This window comes from Artemia franciscana, unplaced genomic scaffold, assembly GCF_032884065.1.
Source record: "Artemia franciscana unplaced genomic scaffold, ASM3288406v1 PGA_scaffold_200, whole genome shotgun sequence".
Lineage (NCBI taxonomy): Eukaryota > Metazoa > Arthropoda > Branchiopoda > Anostraca > Artemiidae > Artemia > Artemia franciscana.
Genome location: NW_027062644.1, coordinates 255,840 through 272,056, shown reverse-complemented (window position 1 = coordinate 272,056; position 16,217 = coordinate 255,840). Strand labels below are relative to the sequence as shown.

At 33.2% G+C, this 16,217-nt stretch overlaps 1 protein-coding gene across 1 annotated transcript; it reads right to left on the bottom strand.

Moving 5' to 3' along the window:
• Positions 1 to 3,205: 3,205 nt before the first annotated feature.
• LOC136041398 (uncharacterized) lies at positions 3,206 to 15,980 on the bottom strand. The gene is made up of 3 exons (XM_065726049.1): positions 15,878 to 15,980; positions 12,070 to 12,246; positions 3,206 to 3,600 (listed from the first exon to the last, which is right to left on the bottom strand). The coding sequence occupies exons 1-3, from the start codon at positions 15,978 to 15,980 to the stop codon at positions 3,263 to 3,265; spliced, it is 618 nt and encodes a 205-aa protein (XP_065582121.1). The 3' UTR covers positions 3,206 to 3,262.
• Positions 15,981 to 16,217: the final 237 nt, after the last annotated feature.

Here is a 16,217-nt window from a genome sequence, read left to right as displayed (position 1 = left end):
AGTGTATTAGAAAATCACTTTAAAAATTCTGATTCTCGTCGAAAAACTTAGAATCTAATTAAGGATAAAATTGAAAAAATGAGAAGTTATCACATCCTGAGGTATTAATTAATATAAATTGTGTTGAAGTTAGAGAACCGCAAGATGTTACTAATATGTTTTATAATTATTTTACTGGTGTTTGGTAAAGCAATTGTTTCAGCAGGAATAGATTTGTCCCCTTACAGGTCGCACAAAGAATATTTACCCCCCAATGAATGCAGGAGCATATTTCTAGTCCTTGTTAGTTTTGCACAATTCCAAAAGACTATCGAAAATATAAAATAAACAGTAATTTAGTGGGACATGATGAATTATCAACAAATTTTTTAAAGAGTATTGACGGAGCTATTTTTGAACCACTTATCCACATTTTCAATTTGAGTATCATTTCAGGTATATTTCCTAGTAGATGGAAAATTGCCCGAGTAATTCCGTTTTATAAACAAGGCGATAAATTTGATGTAAGTAATTATTGTCCAATTGCAATTTTATCGCTATTATCTAAAGTGCTTGAAAAAAAATTAAAAGAAAGGGATTCTAGCTATTTGGATAAAATAAATTTCTTTATTAAATATCAATTTGGATTTAGGGCAAACCGTTCGGCAGAACATGCAGTTGCAGCTCTTTTGTTAGAAATAAATGATTGTATAGATGCTGATTTCCATGTGTCTATTGTTTTCAATAATATAAAAAAGCATTCGACACTTTAAATCATGAAATTCCTCTTGACAAAATGATAAATTCCGGCATAAGAGGGAAAGGATTACAAATTATTAAGTCATTCCTGTGCGGACGCAAAATCACAGTAGATGTCAATGGAAAAATGACTAATTTAAAAGTTTTATAAATATTGGTGTACCCTAAGGCTCAGGATTAGGTCCACTTTCATTTTTTATTTATGTTAATGATCTTCCACGAGGTTTGCATGTGAATATTTGTCATGCGCTTCTATTTGCAGATGATACAGCAATAACAGTTGAAGCTAGGGATTCATCGACACTGGTCAAAAATCGAACTATAAGTGTTACCTCCGTTAATTGATGGTTTGTTTCCAATAATCTAGTACCGAATTTTATGAAAACTGATTTTATGGTCTTTGGTCGTTCAAATGTGCCACTCGAGAGATTTCTTGTCAGGAGCTTCAGGTTGGTGATGATAAAAAATGTGTAGGGTCCAATCGTATCGTTATTTAAGAATTTTCTTGATCCCCTTTTGTCATTTCATAATCATATCGAGTATTTAAGATTAAAACTTGCTGAAAATATTGGTTCAATGTATCATGTGAAGAATATATTTTCCTTTTACCATTTTAAAAATAATTTATCACTCTCTAATTACTTATAATTTGAATTACTTCTCAGTTAATTACTCTCAGTTTTTTAAATTACATTTTGGAAGCCTATAAAACCCTTACAGGTACTACAAAATAGGGAAATAAGAATACTTGGAAATTTCTTACATCGACCATCAAAACTTGAAAGTGTTTCGGAAACTAAGAACATTATTCCTGTTCTTAAATTTGTTAGATTTAAATTATATATGAGTATTAAATACTTCCATATGGCATTTTCAAATCCAAAACTCTAAAATTATTTCTATGACAAACCTCTCTTAATTTTACTTCCTCGTTCGGATTGTCGAAGGTTTGGGTTTTCGATTAGGTACCAAATACCTTTCATCGCTAACAATTATAAGCTGAATAATAAAATTCTGTTTGATCCATCCCAAAAATCTCAGCTAAATTTAAAAAGCAAATATTAAAGATTGGTTGATAAAAGAAAAATTAAATTATTTGATCTTCTTATTCGTGTGTTTTGTTTTTGTGTCCCTGTGTCTGGGATGGCCTCCCAAACCCCTCCTGCCTGATATATATTTATTTATTTATCCTGGTTACTTCTCTTTTATGAGTTTTTTTTTTCTATTTTGTTTGTCTTTTGCCGTGTTAAATTTTGGAATCAATATTATGATGAGATGTTGATTTTTTTTTTTTTTTTAAGTTTTTCCACTGTCCCAGCCTTACAAGCTCTGCTCTCTGTAGGGGTATAATATTATTTTTCTATTTCTTAAGTTGAATAAAGAAAAAGTTGAAGTTGAAGTTAAGGCTTCAAGACTAATAAAATATATCTTTGTTAACCTAAAGAGTTACACATCACTTTTCTTTTAAAATAAAATTTCTTCTTATTTGTCAATCATAGTAAAGATTTTACGCTAACACACAAAACCGTAGGTGCTAGAAAAACTTGAATATTAAAGGAAAATTTCTTCAGGCTTTGGACTTCCTTATGTCTCTGTGATCATTTAAAAAAATATTCGATTGAAAAAATGTCGGTCATGTCATCTACTAAGCTATTTACAAAAATAAGAAAGAATATGTATCCAAAAGTTCTTTCTTGAAACATTCCCCCTCTAACTTACACTCCTGTGACAATAACTGTTCTCACGGGACTTTGATTCAGTGTTTTGAATAGCTCGGTAGGTTTTCAGTTTCCAAATTTCTCTTTTTTTACTTTTTCTTTGCTTTATTTTCTATTTAAAATTCACTTTAATAGCTTTATTTCATTTTGTTTTGTTTATCTAACTTCTGGAACTCCTAGTTCACACCCAACTTTCTTTCAGAAAATTAAATCCGATATAAACTTTTTACTGGTGTGAAGTCCACTTTTTTTCTGAGAAAAAGGGCAAAAATTATTATCGTTTAAATAAAAAAAAAATAATGCTCCATAGAAATCGTATGTGATCAAATTACGAAAATTATAAAATTCAAAGGAATAACCTTAGAAAGGTTAAATATTTCATAAAATCCATGCACCATGGTCAATTCTGACATATTTTACAACTAAAATTATGTAATAAATACATCGGAGGACAAATTAATTTAGAAAACATGTTTCGTGGTTTAAATAATTTTATTGATGCTTGAGATGTATGGTTCAAATCCACTTACAAAATATCCCTACGAGGTTGCAATAATTAACTAAAAGGATATGATAAATACACAAGAGTTAAAATTTATAATTCAGTTTATTATATAAAACTAAAAAATAATTGTACAAAAAATATAAACATTATAAAACTGCCATAAAAAACCCATTTGGTCAGTAGTGGCAATATTCATTACTTTTACCCATATCCTCCTTGACTGTACCCCCCCCCCCAGAGCGCTTCCACCATAACCCCCTTGGCCACTTCCAATTGCTTGACCATACCTACTTCCGATGCTTTAACCGTAACCTCCCCTAATAGCTTGCCCTAAGCCACCTCCAATGCTTTGTCCGTAGCCTCCTCCAATTGCTTGACCATAACTACTTCCGATGCTTTGGCCGTAACCTGTCCCAACAGCTTGCCCTAAGCCACCTCCAAAGCTTTGTCCATAACCTCCTCCGTAGCCAGCTCCAATTTCTTGGCCATAACCCCTTCCGATGCTTTGATCATAGTTTCCTCCAAGGCTCTGCCCATAGCCTCCTTTCATAGGTATAGCCATAGGTATATATGGCCTGGCAGGTGCGACCATGCTGTAGCCTCCTTGTTTTCCTCCATAGCTCCTTTTAACTCCGTAACCTAGAAATAATGATACTCAAATTAAAGCTGAATAGGTTCTTTTCGATGGTAGTAAAAATACTACAGGTTTTTTTTATGCAGATGAAGGAGATTGAGAGATATGGGGATAGGAAGAAAAAAATGATGAAGGATTCAGACAAAAAAAACTACGGAAAGACGAAGAGGGCGTGGGATAGAGAGAATGGGGAAAGGAAAAGATAGATAACAATAATGAGAGAAGAGAAAAGATTATGGATATATGTTCGTACATTCTGTTTGACTTGAATCCTTTTAGTTGTTTTGTATGGTTTTGAGTGTCAGGGAAAAAGCAATTTCGCCACAAGAATTTATTCAAAACAACGATAATGAGTTAGATCAAATTCTCAAACAGATTTAAAAATATAAAATAAATCTTCTCTAGTCGATGAAGCAGCTAGAGAGAACATCGCTCTAAATATTGGAGACACTGGCGAGACATTGTTAAATCATTTTAGTGGTTTCATCAGGGAATTTGAAATAGTCAGCTATACACTCGCTAAAAACATATTATGGTGTCTTAATATTTGTGTAGCACTCTACCAATCTTAGGATGGCTGTGGCTACAGATTGCAAAGGTCGATGGTCAGAATATTGCCATTTTGCTAGTTGTGTGTTTTTTTTTGCATATATTTCGGTTCTTGTAGGTTTTAAGCTAATTATATTTTATACAGATTTTCTAGAGAATCGAATTATTGATATTTTCCCCTATTTTTCTACATTCAATCATTTTGTAGATTGAGGGCAGTGAGTGTACGGCTTTTTTCTATATAAAATGCTATTAAAGATTTACTGGAAATCCCGATCAAATACAAGTCGCATAAAGTATAGAATTTATTTACACAAATATAATTGTAAGCAATTTTTCTATTAAATATTGCTTAAATTTGACACTTCATTTTATTCACAAAGTGTAAACCTATGCAATAACACTGACCTACTCTTGCAATTTATGGCTGATGAAGGGAAACCCATTATTTATGTTTATTTCTAATCTAATTTATGTAAATAACTTCCTACAGAAAGGTCAGAAATACATATTTAATTCTTGATTTTACTAGAAAATATCATTCCAAATGTTGTCTTGAATGACATAATATTTCTTTGTTAAAATGAGTTTTCCAGTACAATGAGTTGTCCTTCTTTGATTAAAATTAAATAAAAAAAAGTGTTTTTAACTTAAAGTAAGGAGCGACATTAAAACTTAAAACGAACAGAAATTACTTTGTATATGAAAGGGGCTGCTTCTTCATCAACGCTCCGCTCTTTACGCTAAAGGTTTTTACTGTTTTAAGAAGTAGAGTTAAGAGAAAGAGTTAAACTTTCTCTTTTCTAGAGAAAGAGTTGAGAGTAGAGTTAAGAGAAAGAGTCAAAAGCCGTAAAATAAATGGTTGAAATTACTAAAAAAATACTTTCGTAAAGAGCGGAGTATTACGAGGAGGTGAGCCCCTCATATGTGCAATAATTTTTGTTCGTTTTAAGTTTTAATGCTGCTCCTTACTTCCAGTTTAAAAACTCTTTTCATATTTACATTTTTATTGTTTTTTTTAAATAATGCTAAAAAATCTTGCGCTCTCTTCATGCAAGTTTTCTTCCCCCATGACAAATTCCTGGATGCAAAGTTTCCCCAACATATCCCCCTCTTCTCAACCTCTCCCCCAACCAAAAAATCCCCCTGAAAATATCTATACACTTCCCAACAACCATTACTATATGTAAGCACTGGTCAAAGCTTGTAACTTGTAGCCCCTCCTACAGGGACTGTGAGGGAGTAAGTCGTCCCCAAAGACATAATTATAAGTTTTTTGACTACGTTGAATAAAATGGCTATCTCAGAATTTTGATCCATTGACTTTGGGAAAATAATTAGCGTGGGAGGGGGCCTAGGTGCCTAGTTGAAATTACTGAGAATACTTTAGCGTAATGAGCAAGGTATTAGGTGGAGGTGATCCCCTCATATGCGTAATAATTTCTGTTCGTTTTAAGTTTTAATGCTGCTCCTTACTTCCAGTTTAAAAAAAAATTCATATTTATTTTTTCATTGTTTTTTTTTTAATAATACTAGAAAATCCTACACTCTCTTCATGGAAATTTTCTTCCCCCCATGAAAAATTCCTCAAGGGAAAGTTCCCCCAACATAATCCCCTCTTCTCAACCCCTCCGCGCAGCCAAAAAATCCCCCTGAAAACGTATCTACACCTCCCAATAACCATTACTATATGCAAGCACTGGTCAAAGTTTGCAACTTATAGCCCCTCCCACAGGGACTGTTGGGGAGTACGTCGTCCCCAAAGACATAGTATAAGTTTTTTGACTACGCTGAATAAAATGGCTATCTCAGAATTTTGATCTGTTGACTTTGGGAAAATAATTAGCGTGGGAGGGGCCTAGGTGCCCTCCAATTTTTTTGGTCACTTAAAAAGGGCACTAGAACTTTTCATTTCAGTTAGAATGAGCCCTATTGCAACATTCTAGGACCACTGGGTCGATACGACCACCCCTGGCGAAAAAAAATACAACAACCAAACAAATAAACTCGTATCCGTGATCTGCCTTCTGGCAAAAAATACAAAATTCCACATTTTTATAGATGGGAGCTTGAATCTTCTACGATGGGGTTTTCTGATATGCTGAATCTGACGGTATGATTTTCGTTAAGATTGTATGACTTTTAGGGGGGTTCCCCCTTATTTTTTAAAATGAAGCATATTTTCTCAGGCTTGTAGCTTTTGATGGGTAAGACTAAAGTTGATGAACCTTAGATATTTAAAATCAGCATTTTAATGCAATTCTTTTGATGTAGCTATTGGCATCAAAATTCCATTTTTTACAGTTTTGGTTACTATTGAGCCGGGCCGCTCCTTACTACGTTCGTTACCAAGTACTGTTTGATGACCTTGGCTTGATGGATTTCAGTTTCGCCTGAGGAATAATAACAGAATTTGTGACTGAAAGTATTACATGGAATCATTTATAAATGTAGACAATAATGGAAGAAAAGATAATAATCTGATTGATAGAAAGATAATGCATATTACAATGTAAGAATCTCAATGTTTCTTTTACTTTTTTATATAGTCTTGATATAGAGGATATAGACTCCTGATATATTTTTATATACACTGATATCTCAGATCATCAGGGAGGGGATGGGGTACATTATCAGAAAAGCAGCTATGATGTTTGGGAAAGCATTAAATAAGGAATCTAGTTTTTGTCCCAATTGGCACAGCTATGTGTAATTTGGCACATTTGGCAAATATCAAAGAATTTGGAAGCTTCTCAAGCGATTTTAAGAAACGATTTTCGTTTTATAAGAAAAACAGAGAAATTTTGTCACAGCCAATAGCTCCGTGGGGAAACCTAACTTGTTTTTTAGACTGAGGACACTATTCAAAACTTTAGGAGGTAGTTATTGTTTTTTTTTACATTCCCTTTGGTGACTTTTAAAAGAAAATTTCTCGTTAATGATGTAGTTTATGTTCAATCAAAATGACAAGTAAATCTATTTCTTCTCCTATTGTAACATAATTCCTTTCAATTGTTAGATTTTTTAATAGCTATTTCTAAGCTACTGATAATAACTCACAGCAGCACCAAGCCGCTTGAAGCCAACACAACTACGTATACTCTTACTTCTTTTCACTTATTCAAAGCCTCCCTGTTTACATGAAATACTTGAAATAAATCAAAATTGATCAGATTCAATATTCTGAGATGGATAACAATTTGATTTCATGAAACTAAAACCAACATTGTAATAGTTCATATTGCCACACATAGAAATTTTTCGGTTTTTCTCATGCCATTATTATTAAATATTGCTCTTTGATACAAGCTCAGTTTATTTTGTTTATTTTGAAGCTCAAATTGACACGCTCGGTTCAATGGCTTGCTCATCGTAAATCTTTTCAAAATATATAATTGGTCCATTGGAACTTTATAATCGTTAATTTTTATTGATGCATCTAGAATTGAAAGTAATATTACTTTTCAGGGTGTTTAAAGTTTATTTCATGATATTTTAAGTGAGGAATCTTTGTCATAGACCCCAGTTCTTGTCATAAACCATTCAGTTACCATATCTGTACGTTTACTTGACTTTTAGTTTATTTGTTCTTCTCATGGAGATGAATCCACTTTTGAAGTTCTCGGAAGTTTGTTTCATCCATAGTTTCTTCTATTTTTACCATATCATACAGACACATGAGCTGAGTTTGCAACAAAGAAATGACCAGTGGCTTAGAAATATCATAGTATTTTTCGTCTACATCAAGTTGTCATTTCAAAACCTGATTCTTTCAGCATGAACAAAGTCAAGTGCTTCTGAAACCTTTTCAAAATATTACACCTATAGCTGTGCCATTAGACCTCTATTATTTAATTCAGTAAGTCTGGTTAAAATTTCAGAGGAAAACAGGTTGATTCACCTTTATAGCCTTTTACATTTTTGCAGGATACATCTCGAGGGATGATTTCTTGTATTCTCTTATCTAACAAATATCTTAAATATTCTTTGGTTCAAAATTATTATTTATAAGACAAGTCGTAATGGTATATGGCCTCCAATGCTTCTTGAATACGCGTGTCCACTCAGCATCTTGTCAGCACAATTTGACATATATATTTTATCAAGTGCTTCCTTGAGGTAACTCCTATTCAATGACGAATCCTACGCCTCAAAGAAAAGACATGAGTACGTGAAATCCTCTTAGGTGTTCAACAGCCTAACATAATTCAGAGATAGCTGCCAACTTAGCTACTGTTTTGCGTTCTTTTGATCAAAAGTTATTATATGTGTTTTTTGCCCCTAAAAGTTAGTGACTTTAAGAGCAAAAGTTAAAGTTATGTAATTTGTGTTAGCTTTATTTGCTGAATTATTAATGAAATTCAGAAACACAACCTCAATGGCTCAAACCCTCGTTACTCTGAATAAGTTACTCAAGATGGCTATTCCTTCTGATCTTGATTACGCTTTCGTGGTAAAGAACAGTAAGTCAGGAGAGACTCAGCTCAATAGTAACCATATAGTTCGGCTCAATAGTAACCAAAACTCTTAGAGACAGAATTTTAATAACAGTTGATACATCAAAAGAATCAATTTATTATGCTGATTCTCTCTTTCTCTCTCTCTCTCTCTCTCTCTCTCTCTCTCTCTCTCTCTCTCTCTCTCTCTCTCTATATATATATATATATATATATATATATATATATATATATATATATATATATATATATATATATATATTTATATATATATATATATATATATATATATATACATATATATATATATATATATATATATATATATATATATATATATATATATATATATATATATATATATCAAGTTTAATGCTACCAATCGAAGTTACAAGCCTGAGAATATTTGCCTGAGTTCTGAAACTGGGATAAACACCCCCTAAAATTCAAAAAATCTTAATGAAAATCACGCTATCATAGTCAGCATACCAGAGAACCCTACTGCAGAAGTTTCAAGCTTCTATATACAAAAAAGTGGAATTTTGCTGTTTTTGCCAGAAGACAGATCACGCATATGCGTTTGCTAGTTTTATTTTTCCAAGTAATAATTTTATTTAAATAATAGCCCTAGAAAATTGGAAAAGGGTGTATTTGAACGGAAATTAAAATTTCTGGTTTTTTTTAAGTTGCAAAAAGACTGGAGTGCAACTGGATTCCTCCCTTGCTCATTTTCCCCCCAAAGTTATATGATCAAAATAATACAGTAGCAATTTTGTTCAGTATAGTTCAAAGAACAAATAACTATGTTTTTAGGTGTAACTGACCCCCCCCCCTCCCTGTATTCCGTGGGAAAACCTTGTGGGTTATGAAATTTGCCGTCGTTTACGTATAGTGTTTGTTATGGGAAGTTTACAGACATTTTTCGGGAGGATTGGTTGTGTTTGGGTTGGGTTGGATTTCTGTAAGAAGAATCTTCTTTTGAGAAATAAATTTTCGGGGGTGGAATTTTTCCAGGGGAATGTTACACGGAGGGGGGTTGACTTGATTACTATGAGAAATTATTTTTAATTTTCTTACATTCTATTTGCCAAGTTTTAAATTTGAATATATTCCGGAAAAATTATCGTAGGGCCATTTTCTGTGCGTTTTGATAGCCGGGACTTAATTTCAATGGAAGGGGATATTTTAGGAGTTATCGAGAGCCCAATTAGATATTAAATTCTTATTCAAATTCAAGAATGCTCAGGAAAACTGTTTCTCCTGAATCGTCCTTAATCAGTTTTATGGATAGGGGGTTTTCAGCGAGGTTTGAACTGCCTGGAGGGAATTAGACAAGATAGGGGTCTACTTATTAAAGAATTAAAAGATTGAACATAAAGAACGAGGTGTGGAAAAGGGTAAAACCCCTTTCAGATAGGCTACGGAATTATTTCGGTCCGTTTTTAGTTTTAATGTGGCTCCTTACTTTCAGTTAAGAAAAAAAACTGTTTGTTTTTATTTAGAAACACAAAGTATGGTATTTTGCCTTAACAACAATCAAATCATATTGAAAAAATATATAATCTTTTACTTATTGTTCAAACTCATCACCACGTTCTTTTTTTTTTCATAGCAATGTCTTCGAACTTAAGGTTAATTTACTTATCTTGCAAGTATAATTTTTTGTCTTTGTCTTATTGGTATAATCAGCTATTTAGCACAGAATAAACAATGCCTTTTTTTAAAAGCAAACACTCAACTTCATCTTTTGAGGAATTACATAGAAAAACTCCCTTTTTCTACTGAAAGTAAGGAGTAGCGTTAAAAATTAATATGGACAGTAATCATCCCGTCTATGATAGTGTCTGTCACCTTCCCTATACCCTGCTCCTTACACTTAGGTTTGATCTTTCTTTCAATCCCTTAAAAACGATTCCTAAAACATAAGGGCCAAGTAGTTAGATTCAGAACCTTTTTTAAAAGTACTCAGAAACTTTAGCTTGAAGAGAGGGCTATTGAAAAGAGAATTGCCTCTCTCGATACAATAAACAATTTCTGTTTGTTTGAAGTTTTTATATTGTTCTGTTCTTTCAGTGGAAACAAACTATTTATTTTTAAATTTAGAGCTTTTCAGCACTTTTATAAAAGTTTCTAATTCTAATTAAACGGCCTTTGTTTTTCAAGAGTCATTCTAAAAGAATTGGGACAAAAAGAAGAATTTTAGTATAATCAGAATATATAAAATGGGATTTACCTACTTGTAAACAGAATAATTTATGTTCGTTTTACATTTTATGTTGCTCCTTACTTTCAGTAGAGGAAAATTTTCTTTTGTTGTTTTTTTCTGATCGTTGTTAAAATAGTCCTAGGAAGTATAGCTTACCTACCCCTCCTTGAATAATCCCCCTGCAAAATCTTCCACCGCAGAAAGCTCTTCCTAGGGTTTCGACTAAAGATTTAGATTCAGATTAGGCGAAACATGCTGTCTTTGGTTGTATTCAATTAGAATTTTACATATTTTTTTTCTTTTTTCTGTCAAGGCTTAGAACGGTTCTTAAACCAACCTTTTGATTTAAGAGCAATCTCCTGGAAATATTCTCATGGGAGAATATTTTGAAGAATACGCATGAGCGAAAAATGAATAAGAAAAAAAAAAAACATATATCAATAAATAACGTTCAACTTTGTTTATTCTTGTCTCTTTGACCTCTTTTATCTGTGGCTTTAACTTGAGCATTTATTTGGCGTGGTGTGACAAAGAGGCCATTTTGACAACCAGGGCTGACCTTCATTCAATAAAGCGATACTGGCATGTTGCGGGAGGAGACGTCAATATTGTGCTTAGTATGGCTTCAATGTTGAGTCTCAAATTTATCTAAACATTTTTGCACTTTAAGCCACGGTGGAATTTAGTCCTAAAATTTAGGAATGACCCTCTGATTAGAATACTTCCCACTCCAGTTCGTGATAGTTTGTGTTGATTATTTATTTTAGTTCATGTTTATTTTATGACTTATTTATTCATCAATAGCTTTATCTTTATATTATATGTGCTCATTCATTTAAATATCTGTTTGTTCTGAGTTTCATTTATCCTGTGATGTCAATTTTGGTTAATATAAATTTGCCATATATGACTTTATTTCTACCCAAGTTAAGGTTTAATATAGCTATTTGGTTCCCTATGAAAAAGATTGCCATGGAAAAATATATAAATATTTTAAATTAATTAAACAAAGAAGATCACCAACACTGGTCAAACATTTTCAGTAGCCCATTGTGAATTGTTCAATTATGGGTGACTAAAAAGGGCCTATATTCTTGTACAAAAGGTCTATTAAGCTCCAGAATTTTTACTATTTATCGTATTAAATGGTGGGAGATAGTCTATTGCGTTATTTGTATTTTATCACTTCTTTTCTCAGTTAGCTCAAACATTCCAAAGTTCTCAACATCAAAAATAAAGTCAAACACAATAAATTATGTTACCTCCCCCATATCTTCCTCCGATTCCACCACCATGTCCTCCTCCATCATAACCTCCTCCGCCATATCCACCCTGTAATTCACCCGTAAACCTAAAATGGGAAAAATTATTGTTTATCGCAAAAATCATAAGGGATACCTCTTCTTTAATCTCTTCCTCTTTAATTTCAAAAGAATAACCTTAAAAAGATTGAGAAATTTCATAAAATCCTTGCACCCTGGTCAATTCTCACATATTTTACAACTATAATTATAACAAATAAAATCATGTAATAAATTGTAGGACCAATAAATCTATAAAACATGTTATGTAATTTAAAGTATCTTATTGATGTTTGAGATGTATGGTTCATATCCACTTACAAAATATTCCTACGAGGTTGCAATCAAACAGTACGTGGTAACGAACTGTAGGAAGGAGCGACCCTACTCAATAGTAACCAAATTCTAAGAAAAGAATTCTATGCCAATAGTTATATCAAAAGAATCGCATTTTAATGCTGATTTTAAATATATTAAATAAAAAAAACAAGTTTATTCAACTGAAAGTAAGGAGTGACATCAAAACTTAAAACGCACAGAAATTACTTCGTATATGAAAGAGGCTAATTCCTCATCAACGCCCCGCTCTTTACGCTAAAGTTTGACTCTTTCTCTCAATTCTTCTTTCTAAAACAATAAAAAACTTTAGCGTAAAGAGCGGGGCGTTGATGAGGAAGCAGCCTCTTTCATATACGAAGTAATTTCTGTGCGTTTTAAGTTTTGATGTCACTCCTTACTTTCAGTTGAAAAAACTTTTTTTTTTTATTTAATTTCTGAACGTTTTTGAATCAATGCATGTTTTGATTTTGGCTCTCCGCAGAGGAATAATCAAAACAAAATTTGCATATTTTTTTTTTGGCTCAATGGCTTTCTCATAATTTTGATCGAATGATTTTGAGAAAAAAAGAGCTGGGGACGAAGCCTAGTTGCCCCCCGATTTTTTGGTTAATTAAAAAGGCAACTAGAACTTTTAATTTTTTACGAATCTTTTTATTGGTAAAAGATTTACGTAACTTATAAATTAGCTTACGTAAAGAACTTTTGTATTCTCATGTTTTTATTACATATATGAGGGGATTCGCCCCATCGTCAGTACCTCGCTCTTTACACTAAAGCTTAAATTTTATCCCAATTCATTAAGAATGACCCCCTGAATCACAAAAGCCGTAGAATAAGTAGTTGAAATTACCGAAAATACTTTAGCGTAAAGAGCGAGGTATTAGAAGGAGGTGAGCCCCTCATATGGGTAATAATTTCTGTTTGTTTTAAGTTTTATTGCTGTTCCTTACTTCCAGCTGAAAAAGCTTTTCCACTTTTATTTTTTAATTGTTTTTTTTTTTAAATAATGCTAGTAAATCCTGCTCTCCCTTCATGGAAATTTTCTTCTCCCATTACAAATTCTCGAAGGAAAGTTCCCCCAGCATATCCCCCTCTTCTCAACCCCTCCCCCAAACCAAAAAAATCCTCCTGAAAACGCCTGTATACTTCCCAATAACCATTACTATATGTAAGCACAGGTCAAAGTTTGTAACTTGTTGCCCCTCCCACGGGGACTGTGGGGGAGTAAGTCGTCCCCAAAGACATAGTTATAAGGTTTTTCGACTACGCTGAATAAAATGGCTATCTCAGAATTTTGATCCGTTGACTTTGGGAAAATAATTAGCGTGGGAAGGGGCCTAGGTGCCCTCCAATTTTTTTGGTCACTTAAAAAGGGCACTAGAACTTTTCATTTCCGTTAGAATGAGCCCTCTTGCAACATTCTAGGACAACTGGGTCGATACGATCACCCCTGGAAAAAAAAAAACAAAACAAAAAAACAAATAAACACGCATCCGTGATCTGCCTTCTGGCAAAAAATGCAAAATTCCACATTTTTGTAGATAGGAGCTCGAAACTTCTACAGCAGGGTTCTCTGATACGCTGAATCTGATGGTGTGATTTTCGTTAAGATTCTATGACTTTTAGGGGGCGTTTCCCCCTATTTTCTAAAATAACGCAAATTTTCTCAGGCTCGTAACTTTTGATGGGTAAGACTAAACTCGATGAAACTTATATATTTAAAACCAGCATTAAAATGCGATTCTTTTGATGTAGCTATTGGTATCAAAATTCCATTTTTTAGAGTTTTGGTTACTATTGAGCCGGGTCGCTCCATACTACAGTTCGTTACTACGAACTGTTTGATAAGTTTCATCAAGATTAATCTTACCCGTCAAAAGTTAAGATCCTGAGAAGATTTGCATCATTTTAGAAGATAGGAATAAATACCCCATAAAAGTCATACGATCTTAACAAAAATCAAACCATCAAATTCATCGTATCAGAAAACCTTACTGTTGAAGTTTCAAGCCCCTATCTACAAAAATGTGGAATTAAGCATTTTTTGTCAGAAGACAAATCACCGATGCATGTTTATTTGTTTTTTTCTCAGGGGTGATCAAATCGACTTACTGGTCCTAGAATGTCACAAAAAGGCTCATTCTAATGGAAGTTGAAAGTTCTAGTACCCTTTTTAAGTGACCAAAAAAATTGAAAGGCACCTAGGCCCCCTCCCACGCTCATTTTTTCCCCAAAGTCACCGGATCAAAATTCTGAGATAGCCATTTTATTGACCATAGTCGAATAACCCAATAACTATGTCTTTGGGGACTACTTACTCCCCCGCAGTCACCGTGGGAGGGGCTTCAAGTTACAAACTTTGACCTGTGTTTACATATAGTAATGGTTACTGGGAAGTGTACAGACGTTTTCAGGGGGATTTTTTTGGTTTGGGAAAGAGTTGAAGGGGGGCTACGTGGGAGGATCTTTCAATGCAGCAACGTCTTATTGGGGAAGAGACTTTCAATGGAGGGGTCTTTTCAGGATTTTCGGGCATTATTTAAAAAAAAACAATGGAAAAATAATTATAAAAGTTTTTTTCTACTGAAAGTGAGGAGCAGCATTAAAACTTAAAACGAACAAAATTATTAGGAATATGAGGAGTTAACAACCTCGTAATACCTCGCTCTTTACGCTAAAGTATTTTTAGTAATTTCAACTATTTATTCTACGGCCTTTGTGATTCAGGGGTCATTCTTAAGGAATTGGGACAAAATTTAAGCTTTAGTGTAAAGAGCGTTGTTCTGAGAGTTGCTTCAATGTTGAGTCTCCAATTTATGTAAACATTTTTGCACTTTAAGCTACACTGGAATTTATCCCTGAAATTCTGGAATGACACTCTTTCTCCTTAAAAGACTTCCTACTCTAGTTCGTGTTAGTTTTTGTTGATTATTTATTTTAGTTTTTGTATATTATAGGACTTAGTTATTCATCAATAGCTTTCTCTTTAAATCATATGTGCTCATTCATTTAAATATCTGTTCGTTTCGTATTTCATTTATCCAGTGATGGCAATTTTGGTTATATTTAAGTTTGCCATATAATATGACTTTATTTCTACCCAAGTTAAGTTTCAATAAAGCTATTTACTTCCCTATGAAAAATATTTCGATGGTACAATATATAAATATTTTAGATTAATTAAACAAGGAAGATTGTTAAAAATTGATCAAACATTGTCAGTGGCCAATTGTGAAGAGTTCAATTTTTGGCCAATATTCTTTTAAAAAAGGTCTATTAAGCTCCAGGATTTTTACTGTTCATCCTATTAAATGGTAGGAAGTATTTAATTGAGCTATTATGTATTTTAAAACTTTTTTTCTCAGTTAGGTCAAAAATTCCAAAGTTGTCAACAGCCAAAATATGGTCAAATACATTAAAATTATGTTACCTCCCCCATATCCTCCTTCGAGTCCGCCACCATATCCTCGTCCACCATAACCTCCTCCGCCGTATCCACCCTGTCCTCCGTAGTCACCATAGCTAGGTCCCATAGCTAAGGCACCATATATATTATAGGCTGACTATATCCTCCTCCACCACCATATCCTTTGTGTTTAGTCTCAGACACTTGAAGCTGCTCCTCTTCTTGGATTCCTTCTTCTCCCTTTGGCTGCACTGATGTGGAGTTTACGAAATATACGAAAGTTAGACAGGCAAACTGAAAAAAAGAAGTGTTATTTTCTTGCCTGAATAGAGTGGACATTTTTTTTTAAGAGGGAGAGATGCCC